Genomic DNA, 21,113 nt, shown 5'->3' with positions numbered 1-21,113 from the left:
GAGAGTGGTTGGCTGGGTGCCTGGGTGGCTCAGTTGGTTAAGCGTCTGCCTTCAGTTCAAGTCATGATCCTGGTCCTGGGATTGAATCCCACATCGGGCTCCCTGATCAGCAGGGAGCTTGCTTCTCCCTGTGTCTCTGCCTCCCTCTCTGTCTCTCATGAATGAATAAATAAAATCTTAAAAAAAAAAGAGAGAGAGAGTGGTTGGCAAAATCCTGACTACAGTCTTACTGACTTTATTTTATTTATTTATTTTTAAGATTTTATTTATTTATTCATGAGACACACACACACACACACACAGAGAGAGAGAGAGAGAGAGAGAGAGAGGCAAATACACAAGCAGAAGGAGAAGCAGGCTCCATGCAGGGAGCCCAATGTGGGACTCAATCCTGGGTCTCCATGATCACACCCTGGGCTGCCGGCAGTGCTAAACTGCTGTGCCACTGGGGCTGCCCATTGACTTTAATATTAAGGAAGAGAGTTATAGAAAGCAGTAGTCAGTGGGATATGCTTTTATCTCCTTTTCCATATAATTTACTCTCATTTTATTCTCTCCAATTACGTTTAAATTAAAAACTGGTGTTTGGATGAATGAATAAAGAAGATGTGGTATACACACACACACACACACATATATATATATATATATATATATATATATGATGGAATACTACTCAGCCATCAAAGAAATGAAATTTTGCCATTTACAATATTGTGGATGAAAATAGAGGGTATTATGCTAAGCAAAATAAGTTAATCAGAGAAAGACAATTATCACATGATCTCTCTAATATGTGGAATTTAAGAAACAAAACAGAGGATCATAGAGGAAAGAGAAGAAATAAAAAACAAGATGAAATCAGAAAGGGAGACAAAACCATAGGAGACTCTTAATCATAGGAAACAAACTGAGAGTCCCTGGAGGGGAGGGTGATGGGGGGACGGGGTAACTGGGTGATGGGCATTAAGGAGGGCACGTGGTATAATGAGCACTGGGAATTGTAAAGGTCTGCTGAATCGCTGACCTCTACCTGTGGAACTAATAATACATTATATGTTAATTAATTGAATTAAAAAATTAAAAAAATTAAAACTGGTGTCTGATAAATGAAGAATTTCAAATACTCTTAGATTTTGGGACATGTTATTTTTAATAATTTCTTAGGAGACCAAAAATGAAATCTTCCTCTTTACATTTGGCATTGCCTTTTACCTCTTTTAAAGAAAATGGCACAAAAGTTTAATTTTTGCAACTGTAATCATAATTACAGAAAAATTTTGTATGTTTATTTCTTGCATATGAATTCACATATGTTATAGTTGGTCAGTTTTTGGTTAGCATCAAATTGTAAGAGGAAAATTTTATAATGTGCAAACCATTTAAAGTATAACATGGAACAATTTATTTGTGAATGTTTCTGAAAATGTGTATATTAAATCATCTCCTAGAAGATCAAATATTCACTTTTGGGTTCATTCTACCTGTTCCTGTACCTTTACTCACAGACCCAGTATTTAGAAAGTTTAGGATGAATTTAACTGCTGTTTTAAAAAATAGAACAGTCTTCTAATAGTATTTAGGTTTAATGCTTGTTTATTTGTTTTAAAATTCCAGGTGCTCCATCCAATAGCAACAGAATATGTGTTCTCAAGCTTACTGGAACATACAATAGATAGATCACATTCTGGCCATAAAACACACTTTGACCAATTTAAAAGAATAGAAATATTAAAAGGCATGTTCTTAGATCACAGTGGAATTAAACTAGAAATCAGTCACAGAAAGATAACTAAGAAATCTCCAAATATTTAGAAATTAACACATTTCTAAATAGCTCATGGGTCAAAGAAGCCTTACGATAAATTAGAAAAATATTTTGACCAACTGAAAATACAAATTATCGAATTTATGGCACATAGCAAAAGTCGTGGTTAAAGTGAAATGTATGTAACATTAAATGCATATGTGAGAAGAGAAGAAAGATATAAAATTAAACACCTAAGCTTCTACCTTAGGGGGAGACAAAGAAGAGCAATTTAAGTGAAAGCAAGCTGAAGACAAGAAATAAGAAACCTTAGAGCAGAAATCAATGAACTAGAAAATAGGAAAACATTAGAGAAAATCACCACAACTCAAGCTGGTTCTTTAAAAAGATCATCAAAGTTAATAAACCTCTAGCCAGGTTAACCCAGAACAAAGGGAGAAGATGCTGACTACCAATATCAGAAGTTAAAGAAGGGCCATCACAACTCATCCCAAGGACATTAAAGCATATGGAGGAATACTTTGATCAGCTCTATAGCCACTGAACCGATAATTTAGTGGAAATGGACCACTCCTTTGAAAAACAAACTGCCAGAACTCACACTAGGAGAAATAGACAACCTAAATCATCCTACATCTATTAAAAAGTTTAATCGATAATTAATAAACTTACAAAACAAAGAAACACCTGGTATGGATGTTTTTGCTTTTATTTTTGGCAAATCTACAGTCTTTTTCAGAAAATAGAAGCAGAAAGAACTCTCCTAACTCATTCTATGAGACTAGCACTACCCTAATACCAAAATCAGAAAAAGACATTGCTAGAACAGACCAGTATTTTTCATGAATATTCATATAGAAATAATCAACAAAAATTGAATCCACATGACAGCCAATTGGTATCTATTCCGCATATGCAAAGCTGGTTTAACATGAAAAAAAATCAATCACTGTAATCTACCATTTCAACAGGCTAAAAAAGAAAGATCATATCATCATATCACTTGACATTAAAACAAGCTTTTGACAAAACCCAGCACCCATTCATGGTAAGAATTCTTAGCAAAGTAGGAATGGATAGGAACTTCCTCAACTTGGTAAGGAACATCTGTGAAAAATCTACAGTTAAGAGCTGACTATATCTTAAAGTAATATGTTTTTAAATAGAAGATAAATAATTGTTAAATAATTTGTGACCTAACATATTCTTCAGGTGAATTTCTCATGCTTTCATGTTGAATGACAACAATACTAAATAAAAAGCTTTCATGTCAAAGTCTTTTCCCTTAAGTAACATTTATGTTTATTTTATTTTAAAGTTTTTATTTATTTATTTATTCATTCATGAGAGACACAGAAAAAGAGAGAGAGAGAGAGAGAGAGAGAGGCAGAGACCTAGGCAGAGTGAGAGAAGCAGGCTCCATGCAAGAAGCCCGATGTGGGACTCGATCCTAGGAATCCAGGGTTAGGCCCTGAGCCAAAGGCAGATGCTCAACTGCTGAGCCATCCAGGCATCCCATATATTTATGTTTATATTTGATGAATATTATTGTCTCTCTAAGTGATTTCATGACACAGCTGAAGTTAGGGAGAGTATAGTACATTCTCAGTTTTGATATGCTAAACATTGATGGTATAGTATGTAATCTATTTATGGAAACTGACAGTTGATAGCATTTTATAGTGAGATTGGGGAAAAGGTGCTAATATTAGGAGGTGACTTTTATTTCTCAAGTTAATGCCCTTCCACACCTCCATCTCTGTATCCTTATATCAGAACCTCAGAGTTTTTCAGGTAAAAATTTCTTAAATGTGTAACTCATTCTTACAAAAAAAGACTCCAAACAACTCAGGCCATTTAGTTTTGAACTAAGTGCTTGATAGGCATGTAAATTAGAATTTACAGGGAAAATCAGTCCCCATTGTGAAAAGTATTAGAGGAGACTATCTCTTTCCAGGGCCAGAATTTGTAGAGGAAGAGCTTGCTTGCTTATTTATTTATTTATTTATTTACTTACTTACTTATTTCATTTTATTTATTCATGAGAAGGGCAGAAACATAGAGGGAGAAGCAGGCTCCTCACAGGGAGCCTGATGTGGGACTTGATTCCAGACCCTGGGATCAGGCCCTGAGCCAAAGGTAGATGCTCAACAGCTGAGCCACCCAGGCATCTCAAGGAAGAGCTTACTTTAAACAGACTTTTTTTTTTTTTTTTAAGATTTATTTATTTATTCATGAGAGACTTAGGCAGAGAGAGAAGCAGGCTCCCTGCAGGGAACCCGATGTGGGACTCAATCCCAGATCCTGGGATTATGCCCTGAGCTGAAGACAGATGCTCAACCACTGAGCCATCCAGGTGTCGCTTTAAACAGGCTTATTTTGAGACTCTTCCATATCTTTCAAATATCTAACAGATTACTGAAAAAGTGTTGTGCAGTGTAACTGAATGCTATATATGAACTACTTTCTATTATTCCTACAAGATGTAAAATTAATGAAAAATTCAATAGAAATAGAATATGATATTAAGTAATCCTTCTATCTCTATAAAGGTGGAAGTATAGGAAAGTGTGTTTGGAAATCTTGGCAGAAATATGTCTCTCAAATTCTTAGGTTGAGTAAAGGGGACTGTGGAAATTTTGAGAAAGAGCAGATGAGATTTCATGGTAGCGCCATAATATCAAAATGATTTGGCTCTAGAGCATTTAACTAGGGGATGGTAGATTTATTTTTAATTCAACCCTGGGCACAAAGTTACATAACATGAACCTTTTCATGACTCTTGTAGGAAAATTTTGTTCCCCTTGTTTATCTATTTTACGGATTTTTTTTTTTCCCTCCAACCAAAAATGCTGATTAAGTATACAGAATGGTGCAGGCACCATTCTAAGTCCTGGAGATACACAGTTCCATTAGGATCAGAGGAGACAAGTAAATATATATAGGAAGTTTTCTTCTGATGGCTCATATTTTCTCAGTGATATAAAGAACATGGTTATCCTGAGAGTAAGGATGTTGAAGGAGATGAAGAAATATTGAAGGTGTGGAGAGAGAGAAGTAGATATGAAATGCTAATCTAAGAGGGTGGAGAAGTGAGTGGGCAAAGGGAATTCGGAAGGTGTGCTGAGCACTCAGATCTGCTTGGGGCTAGTGATCATGAGTTCCACTAGCATCCAGGAGTATGATTATGTGTTTTACTCCACCCATGTTTAGTCAAAGGTATATAGAGTTGGATTTAACCAGAGCTGGGGTTTGGTAAGGTGAGTGAGATGAAAAGAATCAGGGAGTTGAGGCTGTTGGAAGGGAGGAAATGGAGGGTTAGAGAGTTGAGGCTGTTGCAAGGGAGGAAATGGAGGGTGTTTGAAAAATTTTGAAGAACTAGTTAGGTAATAGAGTTCTACCTAAGACATAGGAAATAGTGTTTTATGATACAGAATAGATAAGTGAATCCATACATTAGCAGGTCAGAATGTAATTTTTAATACCCAGAGGTATTTTACTGTCTTATTCCCCCTCCTCTCCTCCTCTCTCTCTCCTCTTCCTTCATCTTTTTTCTTCTTTTTTAAGAGTTAGAAGACAATATAATAAATTTGATAAAGGGCATCTACAAATATACATAAATACCATACTTAATGGTTGAAATATTGAAAGGTTTCTCTTTGAGATTAACAAGTAAACAGCCCCCCATAGCCACTGCTATTCAACACTTTGCATTTGACCTTTTTTTTTTTTTTTTTTGCATTTGACCTTCTTAATGTGAAAAGGGGCCAATGATTAGAGCAAGACCTCAAGTTCTTTGAGGATTTCCTAGTTTGAAATTGACACCAATTTCTTACTTGATTAGGTACTTTTACCAAGAAACTCAGATACATGGTTGGAAGACTTGAGTAAACTGGTTAATTCTGAATTTTATTCTAAATTGTACATGGGATAGTAACTATAATGTAATGACAGCCAAACAATCTGAGTGCACTTCTTCCTCATAATGAATCTTCCGATACCAAAACTTCATTCTAGATGGATTTTTGCCCTTAAAAAGAGTAACACTGAATGATGTCAGTGATACCTCTGATTTATACCATGATAGATGGTAGTAAAAACCACTGAAGGGAAGGAATCTAGTTTTGATGGAGTAGTTACTATATGTCAGGAACTTTATACTTTTTATTGCTTTTTCCTATAATTCTGAAAATTAGTATCCTTATCTCCATTTTCCCGTTGAAAATACTTTTTTTTTAAGATTTTAAAAATTTATTCATTCATGAGAGACACAGAGAGAGAGAGAGAGGCAGAGACACAGGCAGAGGGAGAAGCAGGCTCCATGCAGGGAGCCCGACGTGGGACTCGATGCCGAGTCTCCAGGATCAGGCCCTGGGTTGAAGGCATCGCTAAACCGCTGAGCCACCTGGGCCGCCCTGAAAATACTTTTACTATGGATTTCCAATGCCGTGTTCTCTCTATTGCACCATGCTGTCTCATCCTTTCCACTGGAAACTTACTATTGTGGTTTGGCCAACTTAATACTCCGCTCTTTTTTTTTTTTTTTTTCCTATAGCAATTAAACACAGGTTGGGAACATTCTGATTCTGATAGAATTGAACTCTTTTGAACCAAGAAATTTAATGATAATAATTCAAGGGGGCAAAGCATTTTTTGTTATCTTTTGTTCCTGGTACTGAGGTCTTGGAACTGTTGCTCCAATAATCAGTCAATGGTACCAGACTCATCATTTGTAATAATACAAAGGGGAAAAATTACAGCCAAGAAATCCATTCCGTTGATTATCCATATGTGTTCTAAAAGAGATGGTTAAAGTCTGCCCATTTATCCTGTATGATATTTTCAAACAGATTCCAAAACTGCCAAGACACTCACAGTGTGAAATATCCTGTGCCAAATAGTTATGGCATCTTCATGCCAATAATTGAGACAAAAAAAATTCTTATAGAATGAAACTAACAGCAAAAATAGCAACCTTCCCCTTGTGGGAAGCCAATAGTTTTCTTTAGAGAGGAAACAACAGATGAAATATGAGTAATTATGCCATGTAGTCTCTTTGGCCAAGAGTATAATTGTTTACCTAAGCTTTTTCTGTATAGATTAGAATCTTGTGTTGCAGTCTAGTAGATTGATTTAACTGCCTCTGTGACTTCCTCTTATTTTTAAGATTAGGCAGTCCATGACAAAGAGGTTAATTGCAACCCAATAGAGCTAAACTAATGTTTTATTAAGAAGGAGTTGGCATCCTGAGCTTTTAGGAGAACAAATGTTCTCATAATTCCATGAACAACTCATAGAGCAAGTATTAGGCTCTTCATATTCAGCTGTCTGTTCACATTACTCCATATCGATCACATCTAAGTAACATTAGCAAACTGTGCTGAATAATCAGTTATACCAGTTAGATCTCTGTAAAGGTGAGATCAGTAAATGTATCGCTGGGGAAAGGTAAAACTGCTGATGTGTCTTTTTCTCTGACCTAGACAGTATGGCTGCTCAACTTTTTCAAAGTTTGTATAGTGGGGGTTGATGACAGATCAAATGAAGTAATTTAGTTAATAACAGGCAAAATCCAGATGTGTCCAAGGGCACAAAAGGATCATGGGTCTAGAGATAGAGGGGACAGAAGGGAAATTAAAGGCAATCATGTTTCTAATGGCTTCTGTTTATTCAATAACATTTGACAAGGTAATCTGAGAGTGAGGAGAAAGGAGTGGTATAGGGGTCTTGAAAAAATGCTAACTGTTTAAAATTGAGGATTATAAGAAGGCCCTAACCCTAGCCATTATCCTAGGAAATGAGAGAATGCATACCATTTGATGATTTGTATTCTGTGTGTCAATGAATTTATTCCTTCAATATCTCATTTAATTTTTTTCAAAATATTTTCTGGGTAAACTTTATTGTACTCTGGTAATAAAAATAGGATTCTTCTTAAATCCAATGCTCAGCTGTACTAAGATATGTAGTGTCACTTGTTTTAGAAAAATGAAGCTTCGATAAGTATAACATTGCTTTCTAAGTTTCTAGAAATATTCAATCCAACTATAATATCCAGTTAAAGTAAGAAAGAGAAATCACAGGAAATATTTCAATGTATATATTGCCACCATTGTTACTGTCGTCTTAAGAAAGATACTCTTACCACTTTTACCCAACAAAGCAAAACCAAACAAAACCCAATGATAATAAAACAAAATGGGGCTTAAGAGATCCTGAAAACCTCCAGGGATCTCTTAAAGAGTTTGAAATAGAGGAAGGACATGACCCAGTGTATGCTTTGGAAAACACATTGGCAACAATGTAGAGAGTTGCTCATTGCTCGGGGAATATATGGTCAGAGGGCAGATAGAGAGTATAGTCTTTAAGATGCTGCCACCTCACTTGGGTGGAAGATGATATATCGTCTGACATATAGGGATGGAGAGAAGAGAGTCAACTTGATATTTATTAAGAGGTTATAGTCTATAAGGCTTGGAAGGGATTGGATATGTGGATGTGGAGATAATAGTGAAGGAGAATGGCAAATTTCAAATTTCTGATTTGGGCAACTGGAAATATCATGGGCCCATTCAACCAAGTCCAGGAATACATGAAAGATGTAGAGTTGGAGATAGAGAAGATAATAAGATCAATTTTGGATATGTTGAGTATCAGATGCCTGTATAATATCTTAGTGAGAAGTGGCTAATGGCTGATTAGATACTACATAGATCGAGTGCTCAGAAGAAGAGTCTAGATTGGTGATACAGATTGCATGTTGGTTTTTTACACTGATGTTAAGTTCTTAGAGATCTGGTAGCATATCTGTTTTTTTCTTTTTCTTTTTCTTTCTTTTTTTTTTTTGTGCACATTACACAGAGTTAGCCTTAGGGTTATATACAATTCCCAAAGCCTAACATTAAAAAAAAAAATTCTAGTTACTAGAATAAAGTCCATTAATAAAGAATTAAGGACCTTCTATCCATTGATGCCAGTTTACTTATTTTCTAATCCACCTGTTGGATACCAAAGAGGGAGCTGAACTGGTAGGGAAATATAAAGCTTGATTGAAGTCAGAATTAGCCTGAAAAATGGTAGTGAAGTATGATGTCATGTATCTAGTATAGTTTGAAAGACATTTGACTGGTGTCTTCCTGGGAATTCATACTTCATCTTTTGTCACATTGTCTGAATTTCATCATTTCTATTATATCTTTCTTCAGGACTATTAGGAGTTTTCTTTGTTAAGGGGTTATTTGGCAAATAACCTAGTGGGGGGCAATATTGTAGAAGTTATCAAATGGTCTTTATGGAATCTTTAATAAAGCTTTTGGGATATATATAGAAAGGATAATTGAGACAGAACCAGCGTATGGTTAGTTTTGCTGTCCTTATACCTCCTTGACATTTCCTTGAAATGAATTATTTTAATAACAGAAATTTGAGGCCTCAGAAGAAATTTCTTTCTTATTAAATTCACATCCCTTTCCCCTAGATGTTAAAATCACTACTCCTTCAGAAAACAATATAAGGGATTCTAGATATTTAAGGAACGATCTTTAGTTATCACTGTAGTTTTTAACAGAGAGAGATAACATTTTGCTATGTAACAAGAAAGATGGAAGTGTGATATGAACCATAATATGTAAGATTTGTTGAAATTGGGCTTCATTTTTTATGTGTGTATATATCTGCACATAATGCACAGTAGAGCTGTTTTTATTAGGCTATAATAAATACCCCCATTCCCCAACTTTCTGTGGCTTAACATAACAGAAGCATATTTCTTGTTCACATTATAGTCCAAGGCAGGTGATCCTTGGCATATGGCAGTCTTCCATGCACTGATTCAGTGCTTTACTATTCCCTGGGGTCTTGTTGTTGCTTACATCCAGCTGTTAGGAAGAAAGAAAAGTGTGGAGAAATCTCACTTGGTTCTTAAGTTGCAGCGTGTGTAGGAGTGACACACATCATTTCTGCTTTCATTCCATTGATGAGAACTAGGGACATGGACACAGCTCAGTGCAAAGAATGTTGGGAAGTGTATTCCTGGCTGGGCAGCTGTTTTCCAGTAACAAATCTATATAATGCAAGGGGGAGCACAGAAGTTTGTGGACAGCTGTACCTTGGCTACTGGGACTATGTAATGGATATGAACAAAACACAAAGGTCACATATAAAAATTAGTCATTATTTTATAGCTATACTTGAAATGTGATAATGTCTATGCAGAAATAAAATGCTTTAGAATGACACTATTAGTTCTAGATATTATGCTATTTCTGAGATCCTTTGACTATTAGCAAGAATGTTGGGTTCCTTATTTATTATATGTGAAAACCTGAGACTTTCTCTCCTTACTTTTAAGGTTGGACAAAATTTGCCCGATTGACGCGGGCCTTGACAAATAGCCGAAGTGTTTTGCAGCAGCTTACGCCAATGAATAAAACAGAGGTGGTCCACAAACATTCAAGATTAGCTGAAGTAAGTGGGAGCCTAACTTTCCTTCCCAAGACGGTGGTGGTTTTCCTTTTTTTTCCCCCCCAAATGATTCAATTTAGGTATTTCTGGTTATTATTTTACAAGTGCTTATCTTCTAATTATTTTTCCTTTATGGAATTATAGAAATTTCAAATATTTCTTTTTATTTTCTCATATTTTTGAAATGAGAAACTAGTTCATGACATCCCAGATGATATTTGTAGAGGGGGAGGTTTTCTTTGAGTACATGAGATAGGAAGTTCACTCATTTCATCTGTCTATGTATGTGGCACCCACTCATTGAGAGTTTTCTCTTTGCTTGTTACTCTACAGAGGATGTAAAGATCAATAAGCAATGGGCTCTATCATCAAGGAACCAAAGATCAGGCAGGAGAAACTGACAATAGGATGCGATAAAAAGAATGTTAAAGTGCAGTGGGAATACATGCAAGAGTATTTACCTAGACTTGGGGCTCTAGGAAGCCTTACCTGAGTGAGATGATACTGGGCTGAGTGAGTCTTGAAGGAAAAATATGAGAATCGGGTAAAGAAAGGATGCAGGTCATTCCTATCAGGGAGACCAGCATGTGCAAAGGCTCAAAGATGAGATAGTATGATGACTTTGAGTGTGAGTTCTGTGTGGGTGAAGTCAGGCGAAGGAAAGGTTAAAGTCATGTAGAGTGAGACATTGGTGGTTGGTGTCTCATGTACCAGGGAAATGATATGATCACATTTGTGCTTCAGGGAAACCTCTCAAAGGGAGGTTGGTCCCTACAAATCTTTGCATTGCCATGTTTTCTTTGTATTAATTTAAAAACATGATTCTAAGAGGTCCATAGATTTCACCAGATTACCAAAAGGATCCATGGTACAAAAATGTTGACAAACTTAGTGGCTCTATGTTGAATGGGTAGTTAGAGAAACTAGTTAAGAGGACCTAAGTAGTAAATCAGCTAGGTCGACCATGGCTTTGAGCAAGGAAATCAGAAGTGGAAGAGGGCAGATAGCAGACACTCCAAGATTACAGTCCACAAATTTGTTGATAGATAAGAATTGGAAAAAAAAAAAACTGAATGTGAAAACGAGGATGAGTCAAGGACAACTAGATAGAGAGTACTCTTGTCTAACAGAATGGCAAATATAAGAGGAGGAAGAGAAGGTTTGGGGGCAATAGTAATGACTTCAGTTGGGAGCATATTTAGTTTGAACTGCCTGACAGGAAATTTGAGTGGAGATGCCTCAAAGGCAGAGGGATTTATGGGTCTGATTCTGGAGGGGTATCTGGATCTGAATTGCAGGCCTTCTTGCCATAGGACTAGATGATGTTACTCAGAGAAAGTATATTGAGACCAGAGAGAAAAGGAATTGGACAGAACTCCAGGGCAGCCAGAAGTTTTGTTGTTAACGTGTCTTCTGTGATCATCATTTGTCTTTCTGGTGTGAATGATTGTTAGAAGCTAATTAAGCTACAAAGCTCTGCCAAGCACTTAGTGGGTGCTCACAAAATGTTCCGAAGTAGCTTATCAAAGACAGGATAGATGAAATTAAATATATATGTTCGTCGGTTTGCTCTGCTGGAGAAAAGTGAAGTGAAGAGCTCCAGAGTAACTTTCTGAACTCGTTAAAGATATTAAATTTGGTTTGGAGAGGCTTAGGCAGTGAAGTATGTTCCTTGAATTTGGAGGGCTCTGGAAGAATTTTTCTGGGACTGTAGCTAACATTGGGACTTAGAAGGCTTTCTGCTCTAAATAACACTGTTAGCTTGGGGAGAGATTGATACTTTGATGTGTAAACATGTTTTTAAAAGCCCAGGTAAGACATTAACATAATTAAATATTAACTAATAATAATAATCACAGTATTTAAAAAGACAATATGCAATTAGCACAAGATTTAAAGCAGACTATTAGATACAACTTCCTTTGCTGGTAATGCTTATTATAAAGTACTATTTGATTTTAATGCTTTCTTTTCTGCCTTGAGTTGTCCCTTTTTCTACAAATCAAGCTGAAGTGAAGGGGCTTGTTTCTATGACTGCTGACTTTCATAGTCATGATTCCTTCTAGGTCTTAAGAATATACTTTATTCAGAGTTTTTTTCTCTGTTGTACAACTGGGCAAGAACAAGAGGAAAGGGGCATAGAGAGGAAAGTTTTTTACCTTAGCACACTAAAACACTCATTTATTTTTTCTTCTGCATCAAGTGGGAAGTTCATGATTTTTTACTTTTATTTTTAGGAAATTTCATCCCTGTTTCTTCCCATCTGATTTTATTTTATTTTTGCATTGCTTTTTGATTATTGTTAGTTTCTTTATTGGTCACCCCTAATTCACAAACTTGACTCAGATCCAAAACTTTTCTGTCAGGTCAGAGGCTTGATTTCAGAGAGCATGAAGAAATCATGAGATTCTCAAAGATTTTTCTCTGCATGTGCTCTCAGCCCAAAGGTTGACCCAAAAGAAGCAATAAGTTAGCAAAAGGATACCATTTCAAAACTTTTACTCAGGGTCATGTAATTTATTCAACTTATTTGGATTTGCTGTTGAACTTCAGGTTTTCACTTTTTCCAAGACATATAAATTTGATCACAATGCTACCAGGACACCTACATTTGGAGCTAGTTCACAGTTTCAAAGATCTGAGTCTCCATGTAGGCAGTTCATGTCCAAATGAACTGACATCCTGCTGACTGGCTTTAGTTTCTCACTTTTGTAGGGATGGAGATAAATGTCTGTACCATTGCCATGTCCCTGGTCCTCATTCTATTAGTGTCCATGCTCTCAGATATTCAGAGAGAAAGAATGTGTTTGTATTGGTGCAAAAATACATCAGAGAATGTGTTTTTATCCCCCTCCACCTAGGCTCATTACATCTGAAAGTACAAGTGGAATAGCATCAAAAGTGAAGAATTGTTAGTCACTGCTTTATGAAAGTGCCCCAGTGTCAGAGTGAAGATTAAAGTAGTGCTCTGCATATGAGAGAGAACAAAGTGTGAGCACGAGTTTCCCTTGGTGGTTGTTGCCCTGCTCCTCCTCTCTGTGCCTGTTTCTCCTTCTCCTCCTCCTGTAGCATTTCTGGATCCTTTTACATATGCAGGTCACAGTCTGAAGAACTGGGCCCTGAATGTCCAAGGAGATATCAGATAAGAGTTTTACCTTGGACGGTACATTATTCAGGAAAGGTTTTGAAATATATAGGCTGCCTGAGAACCCACACAAGATGAATTTAATTATTTTCAGTAGGGACGGGGGGGCATTTCTAGTTTAAAATAATTCTCCAGATGATTCTAGTTTATAGCCAGATTTAAGGAATACTAACCTCAGGAATGATCCCATTGCATCTCTAGAGAAGACATCTTACATTCTACCAGAGTGCTGAGCAGGGTTGGCTGGTCTATAAGCACAGTGTGTGGGGCCACAGCATTTTTCGGGGTCCATGGGATGTTTGAATTTCTATTAGTAGTAGAAGGAAACATCGACCTTTTAGGTAAAAAATTGAATATATAATATTAATTTATTCTTCTTTGTAACAATGCAGTTCTAAAATGAGAATTTTATTTTATTTTATTTTTTTATGGAGAAAGGGATCCAGGAAGGCAAAAACACCTTGGGCCCATGAAGGTTGCAATGCACCCTGGCACTGAGTTTATTTTCTAAGTCTGGTTTCTTTGTGCTTCAGCTGTAGGCTGTGTAAATATGGATGGTAAAATATTAACATTGACTATGAAGAAAATTTTCATGCTTAATACAGTGAAATTGGAGTGAATAGACTAATGGCTATAAAGTGAAAGAGAAGCCATGATTATGTATGATTCTGTATACATAAAGCTCTATCCCAACATGAAGCTTACATTCCTGGTAGGAAAATTTGTTGCTTAGTAATTTAAGACCTTATGGGAAAAATATGTCTGGGGCACTGATAATGAGGATAAATATGTAAAAATCTTTATAAGTAGTTCTTATAGCCCCCAAACTAACAACAAGAGTTATAATACACAACTATTGAGAATACTAGTGATGTTTTTCACATTTCAAATATTAATAATGGATCTTATATACTTAGTTTTCAGTTATGCAAGTTCTATGCATGAGAGAAACTTTTCAGGATAATTCTCAAGTTCAAGAAGTGCTATAAATTCATTTTGCTTCATGGCATATGAGTTATGTGCTAATAGGTATTTTTGTTTATGTCTATTCTTATATTCAAAATTTTAATGCATTTATAACCTTATGATAACGTTTTGACCCCTATTTTCTGGATCCCATTAGTCCTAGAGACACTGAACAATTGGATATATAAAAAGGCATTCGTCCAGTGCTGCCCAGGCCTCTACTCTTGCCCTGCCATTTGCTTTATTTATCTCTTTAGTTAGACCTGCTTAGAGTAAGTCAAGGTTCATATAGTGTTACAGTGAAATTTTTCCATTTGTCAAAAAGGTATGGAGAAGAAAACCTGAGTATTTAGAATTTTTTTTTTTTCCAAAGTGAATATGCTTCTAGACTGGAAACACAATTCTTTAAGTCCTGATTGAAGGGAGAAAAGGAAAAAGCAGGCTATAACGTTTACAACCATGATATCACTATGCCACTCATTAGAGTCCTTGCTGAGTCCCCCTCAACAGCAAGATCACCAACAGTGTGGTCCTGGGGTTCAGCAAGGCCATCAGCATCAAAGTTATGCTCCCTGAGGTGCTAATATGTGTCAAGAATGGATAACAGTGAGTCACCCAAATAAGTGTTGGACAATCAATTAAAGACGTGTGATTTTGGGCAGGCTTGCAAGTAAGTGTACATAAAGCAATCCCAGAAGTGGATGTCCAGCAGTGCTGTGGATCAGTGTTGGTATTGGAGGAAGTCACTGAGAGAATGTGACTGCTGGCTGACCCTTGAACTGGACCCAGGCAATCAGAGGCTCCTCATTCTGGTCCTTGGAATGTATACTCTGCCAGCTGTCCCCATGAAAGAATAGGATGTTGTTGAGACCATTTGGATTGCATATGTGACTGGATCCAGTTAGGGTGTCCACTAAACTTCTTAAGATTCTGGTGGGTGGGCGCAGAGATCTACACATTTTGCAGTTTTCTGTGATAAGCCTTGTAAGTATGTTCCCTTTTTTTAAACCTGCCACATAATTATCTGGAGTGGTCTGTCTTTTTCTTTGTTCTCTCCTTGCCCTTGGTATTTGGAGCCAGTTTGTGAAACAACAGTGGGCCACTGGAGAGAAAGCCAGGTAGAACAGCAGACAGATTAACTTCCTTTGCACGAACTTTGGTACAACTCTGAAAAGGGAGACAAAACTATAGGGTATAACTGGTCTTGAAACCAGGAGTCATGAAAAATATGCTGTGGTTTGACTTCCACTAAGTTTGAATACATTACTAACTGTGCAGAGATGCCCAAGTCATTTATATACACATTGTCTCTCTTTTAGGTTCTTCAGCTGGGATCAGATATTCTTCCTCAGTATAAGCAAGAAGCGCCAAAGACGCCACCACACATTATTTTACACTATTGTGCTTTTAAAACTACTTGGGACTGGGTGATTTTAATTCTTACCTTCTACACCGCCATTATGGTTCCTTATAATGTTTCCTTCAAAACGAAGCAGAACAACATAGCCTGGCTGGTGCTGGACAGTGTGGTGGACGTTATTTTTCTGGTTGACATTGTTTTAAATTTTCACACGACCTTTGTGGGACCTGGTGGAGAGGTCATTTCTGACCCCAAGCTGATAAGGATGAACTATCTGAAAACTTGGTTTGTGATCGATCTATTGTCTTGTTTACCTTATGACATCATCAATGCCTTTGAAAATGTGGATGAGGTAAGTTTCTTTTTTTTTCTGAGTACTGTGGATCATATGTTTTGAGAAAATTAAGATAAAAGGAGTTTGCTGATAATCCAGACTTCTTTTTAGCCACTACTTTCAGCCTTCACCTTACTTGTCATAAATTATAATATCCAGTTACTTTAAATTAATTTTCATCTGCTTCTTTTTTCTTGATTTCTGGTTGATAATAATAACCACTAGGACAGTGGTTGTGATTCAAAGTTGTGGTTTGAAGAAGTGGAGGTTGCAGTGGGAGGAGGTGGAACAGAAGGAAAGCAGCAGCATGTGGGGGTCAAATATAGTTCATAAACTAGGTAATTGATTAAAAGAGATGAAATAGATGTATTTTCTTTGGAAAGTGGTAGCATTCTATGCATCCATAGATCTTTTGACTCTTCTCTAGATATATGTGGTAGCAGTGCTTTAATTAACCTAAAAAAATATTTTATGGAAAATCCTCAAATTTTTGCCTTTTTAGTTTCTTCTTTATAGCCTTTATTTTAAATTTTGTTTAAGTACATTTGTGGTTAGAGACTATATTGGATGACTTCCGATGTCTGGTCTAGTTCAAGGTTCTGTTCATTCATTATTACCTGCAAAAGTAGGAATAATTAAAATGTGGGGACAGGACACCTGAGTGGCTCAGTTGACTGGGTGGACAACTCTTGATTTTGGCTCAGGTTATGATCTCAGGGTCCTGACATTGAGCCCTGCATTGGGCTCTGCACTCAGTGAGGAGTCAGCTGGAGGAGTTTCTCTCCCTCTGCTCCTCCCCCAGCTTGCACACGTGTGTACGTGTGCACGTGTGCACACACACACACTCTCAAATAAATAAATAAATCTTAAAAAAATACTAAAAATGTGTATTATCTTAAAAAAGTCACTTCATCCAGAGCTTCCTAGCTTTTAACTTAATAGTGGATGATTTTCAACTTGCTGCAACAGGCTAATAGGATGCAACCAATAATCTCAACTAATAATATAAAAATGAATCAATATAGAATGCATCTATTATTAAAATGTGTTCATAATGATAATATTACAAACTTAATTTCCCTAAAGATTCTACTCTGTCCTTGTAAACTGCTCAGATGGAAAATTCTCCACTACATTGTTTTTGTTACTCTATGTATATTAAGAGGTAGATAGAAACTACGCAGGGACTTTTTCCCATAAAATTTCTATACTTAATTAGCTTTAATAATATTAAAAACTATTGCCCTGAAAGTTAAGTGTAGATATTGTGTTTTGATGCTGTACCTATTACTTTAAAAATTACAGAAAAAGGAGGAATTATAATAAATTGTTTCCTAATTTTAGATTTCATTTACACAAGCTTTCAAAGGTACATTTATTTCTTTCCTATTTACCGTCTGAAAAGGGTTGAGAATTAATTTTGAAAACATGAAAGATGTAAGGAAATTATAAGCAGTGTTTATATTTCACTTACTATATGAAATGATATATTAAGATGGATATATTACGATTTCAGTTATTTAGAACATAGGCATAAAGATTTTAATAATAATAATAAAAATATTGGCTCACCTCATAGAAAATACATTAAAATGTTACAAAATAATAAATGCATTTAACATAATATGTAAATATACCAAGAGATCCTCAGCCTCATGCATATTAAGTAAAATGCAAAGTAAAACTACAGACTGCACTGATGCGATTCTAATATTCCATTTCACTTATCACAGTGTTATAATCAAAACTTTAGCACTCTAGCTTGGTGAGTAAGATTCTGGTGGGTGGACACAGAGATCCTAAGAAGGTGCACTGCTTAGAACTTCCTTCATGAAAACCTGCTGTCTGGAGCACAATTCATAGCTTCCGGGAACTGGCTCTTAGTTTGGGAAAGCCAGTTGTTAGCATCTTTTTCAAACTCAGCATTCATTTAGTGAGTCATCACACTGTCACACTAGTAGCTTGAAACTGGCCATAGTGGGAGTATTTACACTCAGCAAGCCAAAGATGCTATAAATAAAAGCTTTTTTTTTGAAGGTTTTTTTTTTTTTTTGATTGACAGATGCTGCATTTTCTGATCTGCCGCAGTTCATACACTGAAGCCATACTTCCCCAATGCTACTTTTAGCCAATAATTAAGAATGATGGTAATATTATAATTCATATAGTTCATTGCAGAACTCTATTAAGCAACTTTTGCTCTGGGACTCCCTATTTACCTGTACTGTGGTCTGAGGCTGTTCTACCCAATACCTCTTCACAAGTGTCAGACCTGAATTTTGGTCTGAAGGCATCTCTCTCTTCCGTTGATCTTTCCCAGATCTTTATCTCAGTAAAATCCTTGCATGTCTAACTCTGACTCGGCAGCATTCTATAGGGGACCTGAACTGATAAAGTGATGGTACAGACACTCTCATACATTGCTCAAGGGAGTATAAGTGGGTAAAATGTCTATGAAGAATGATTGACAATATCTCATTTTGGAAAAAAAAAAAAAACCACCCTAGAGACAACCACTTTCAAATTGCTAGGGTATTCTTTTATTATTTGCTTCCATGTCAGGAAACAAGGTAGGTATGTACCTACCCCTTGGTTTTACGGTTTTAGGCCTTGTCTTTGACTTCTCAATATGGCATTTGAGATTGTAGCCCTTACTATGTCCATGCAGTTTTTCCATCACCTCATTCTCACAATACAGGTATATCATCCTTTTCATTCAATAAATATTAGGTGTTTACATCATTATGACTACAAATATGCTATTTATGATGGAACCTTAAATATGACATAATTGTTTTTCTGCACTTTCTACTTTCCTGAGAGCTGATAGACATATGGATTTATAGTTGCTTAGTTTTTTTACTTATCATTAATTCAAACACTAAGCTCTATGCTGATTATCTAAATCTTCTCTCATTACATTGATGTGAACAATATCCTATCAACATCATTTTCTTAAGCAAATCTCTTAAGCAAAAATCTTTTTTTGGCTAGTTATAATATTCCAGGCTAGAGATACTTTCTTCTCAAATTTTGAAAGACCTAATGCCATTGCAGTCTATCTTTTAATAGCTCTGTTCTCTCTCTCTCTCTCTCTCTTTAAAGATTTTATTTATTTATTCATGAGAGACACTGAGAGAGAGACACTGAGAGAGAGACAGAGACACAGGCAGAGGGAAAAGCAGGCTTCATGCAGGGAGCCTGATGTGGGACTCGATCCCAGGACTCTGGGATCATGCCCTGAGCCTGAGGCAGATGCTTAACTGCTGAGCCACCCCGGCATCCCCTCATAACTCTGCTAAGAATTTTGCAGCCATTAGGATTTCTGACCATTTACATGTGATCTTTCTCTCTTTGGAAGTTTGGTATATTCTGTCTGTTCCAGAGTTCTGAAACTTTCTGATGATATGCCTTAGTGTGCGTCCATTTTCCTCAGTTTGGCTGGGCACTGATGGTGGCCCTTTTCAATCTGGAAAAACATATCTTATGTCTGAATTTTTTTTCCTATGATGATTGTCTCCACCCTTCTCCCTCACTTTTTTCTTGCTGGAGCTCCTTTTATTCGGATATTGTACCTATTGGACTAGTCCTCTAGTTTTCCTTTTTTCTTCTCTCCTATTTTCCAACACTAATTCTATTTTTGCTATACCATCTGAGAGCTTTCTTTAACATTATTTTCTCACTTTCTTTGTCCCTAATGATGGTTTTTGCTTAAGGTCTATTTGGCTTGATACTAGGAGAGCTAAATTAGCTTTCATATAGTATTTGGTATATATATTTTTATATTTTAAATTTTATTATTACAGATTATTATACTCTAGGTGTATCTTCTATAGATACTATATAGATTCTGAGTCTTACAAACTTAATCTATAAGTTTATTGAGATTAATTGCATTTTGATTTATTTAGAGCATATTGTTTCTGCTTTAAAATGATTTTTTTTCTTTTCTCTATGTTTTTATTTCCTTTTTCTTTTTCTTCTCCCATCTTTTGTATTGATTTTTTTTCTTTAATCTACTGGATTCCCTCCACTAGTTTGGAAGTTTTTCTGTTAATTGATTACTCTTAACATTTTTAGTATCAGTATGTGGCTTATTAGTGTCTTTACCCTTCTCCTAACTAATTCAAGGACTTCATCTTCTCATCTTTCAAATTATTATTGTCTTGTGTTTTGCTTCTACATTGTTTTTAACTTTCTCTTTTAATTATTATATTGTTGTCTTATTTAGTTTCAATACTTATTTATATATATCCACATGTCTACCAGTTTCTTTGCTCGTGTTATTTTATTTTTTTATTTTTATTTTTTTTTAACTTTCTTCTGGTTCTGTGGGTTGGTTCTGTGTTATCTGTTATATGACATCCAACTTTGTGGAACATACTTCTTCAAGGAAATCTTCCTACATTATGTTAAAAAACAAAATTCAACTAAGTAAATTTTAAAGATCATACTAACTTCATTCAATGATTCATGAATTGGGCAGTATCCCATCTAATGAATAGAAAGCTCTGAGGAGCTGTGCAAAATAGAAGACGTTTATAGGCAGAAGGGGGAAGACAAGGACATTATTAGTAGAGTGGGTTATTTCAAGTAAGATCACCTTCCTTTAGGAGAAGGCAGAGGATCTGTCAGGCAGGTTACTTCACAGGTTGCTGACCAGGTAATTCTATTCTTGGGAGAGGCTGAAACTGCAATTAAGTTGGTGTTAAGTCTTGGTTTAGTGACATGGGCTTAGTACAGGCGATTCCACTTTGGGTCTGTTGTGTTTTTAAAAACAATTATTTCCAAGCAACTGTAATGAATACTTCATCATATTTCATCTTCATTTAGATATACTAATGCACATTAACATAATTAAAGTTATTTTTCTTTTGTTGCTTTGTATATGTTCATGAGCACTATATCATTTATTGTGTGGTCTGGGGTCCTGTGCCTTCCCTAGGACAGATTTGTTGTGAGCCTTGGGGATGATTACCCTGGCTCTCAGTTTCTGTGTCTGTAAGAAGAAGGAAGGAATACCTAATTACTTACATCACAGGGCGATTATAAGGAATAAATGGCAATAGAGACATGA

At 36.1% G+C, this 21,113-nt stretch overlaps 1 protein-coding gene across 1 annotated transcript in view; it reads left to right on the top strand.

Moving 5' to 3' along the window:
• Positions 1 to 21,113, top strand: part of KCNH5 (potassium voltage-gated channel subfamily H member 5) — a 275,213-nt gene that overhangs the window by 40,493 nt on the left and 213,607 nt on the right. The window contains exons 5-6 of the mRNA XM_077909564.1: positions 10,119 to 10,234; positions 15,662 to 16,054. Coding sequence (XP_077765690.1) covers positions 10,119 to 10,234; positions 15,662 to 16,054 — 509 coding nt within the window. The remainder of the gene's footprint in view (positions 1 to 10,118; positions 10,235 to 15,661; positions 16,055 to 21,113) is intronic.

Source organism: Canis aureus, chromosome 9, assembly GCF_053574225.1.
Source record: "Canis aureus isolate CA01 chromosome 9, VMU_Caureus_v.1.0, whole genome shotgun sequence".
In the NCBI taxonomy this organism is placed as follows: domain Eukaryota; kingdom Metazoa; phylum Chordata; class Mammalia; order Carnivora; family Canidae; genus Canis; species Canis aureus.
The sequence above is the reverse complement of the archived record's forward strand: the minus strand, read 5'-3'. Positions and strand labels throughout refer to the sequence as shown.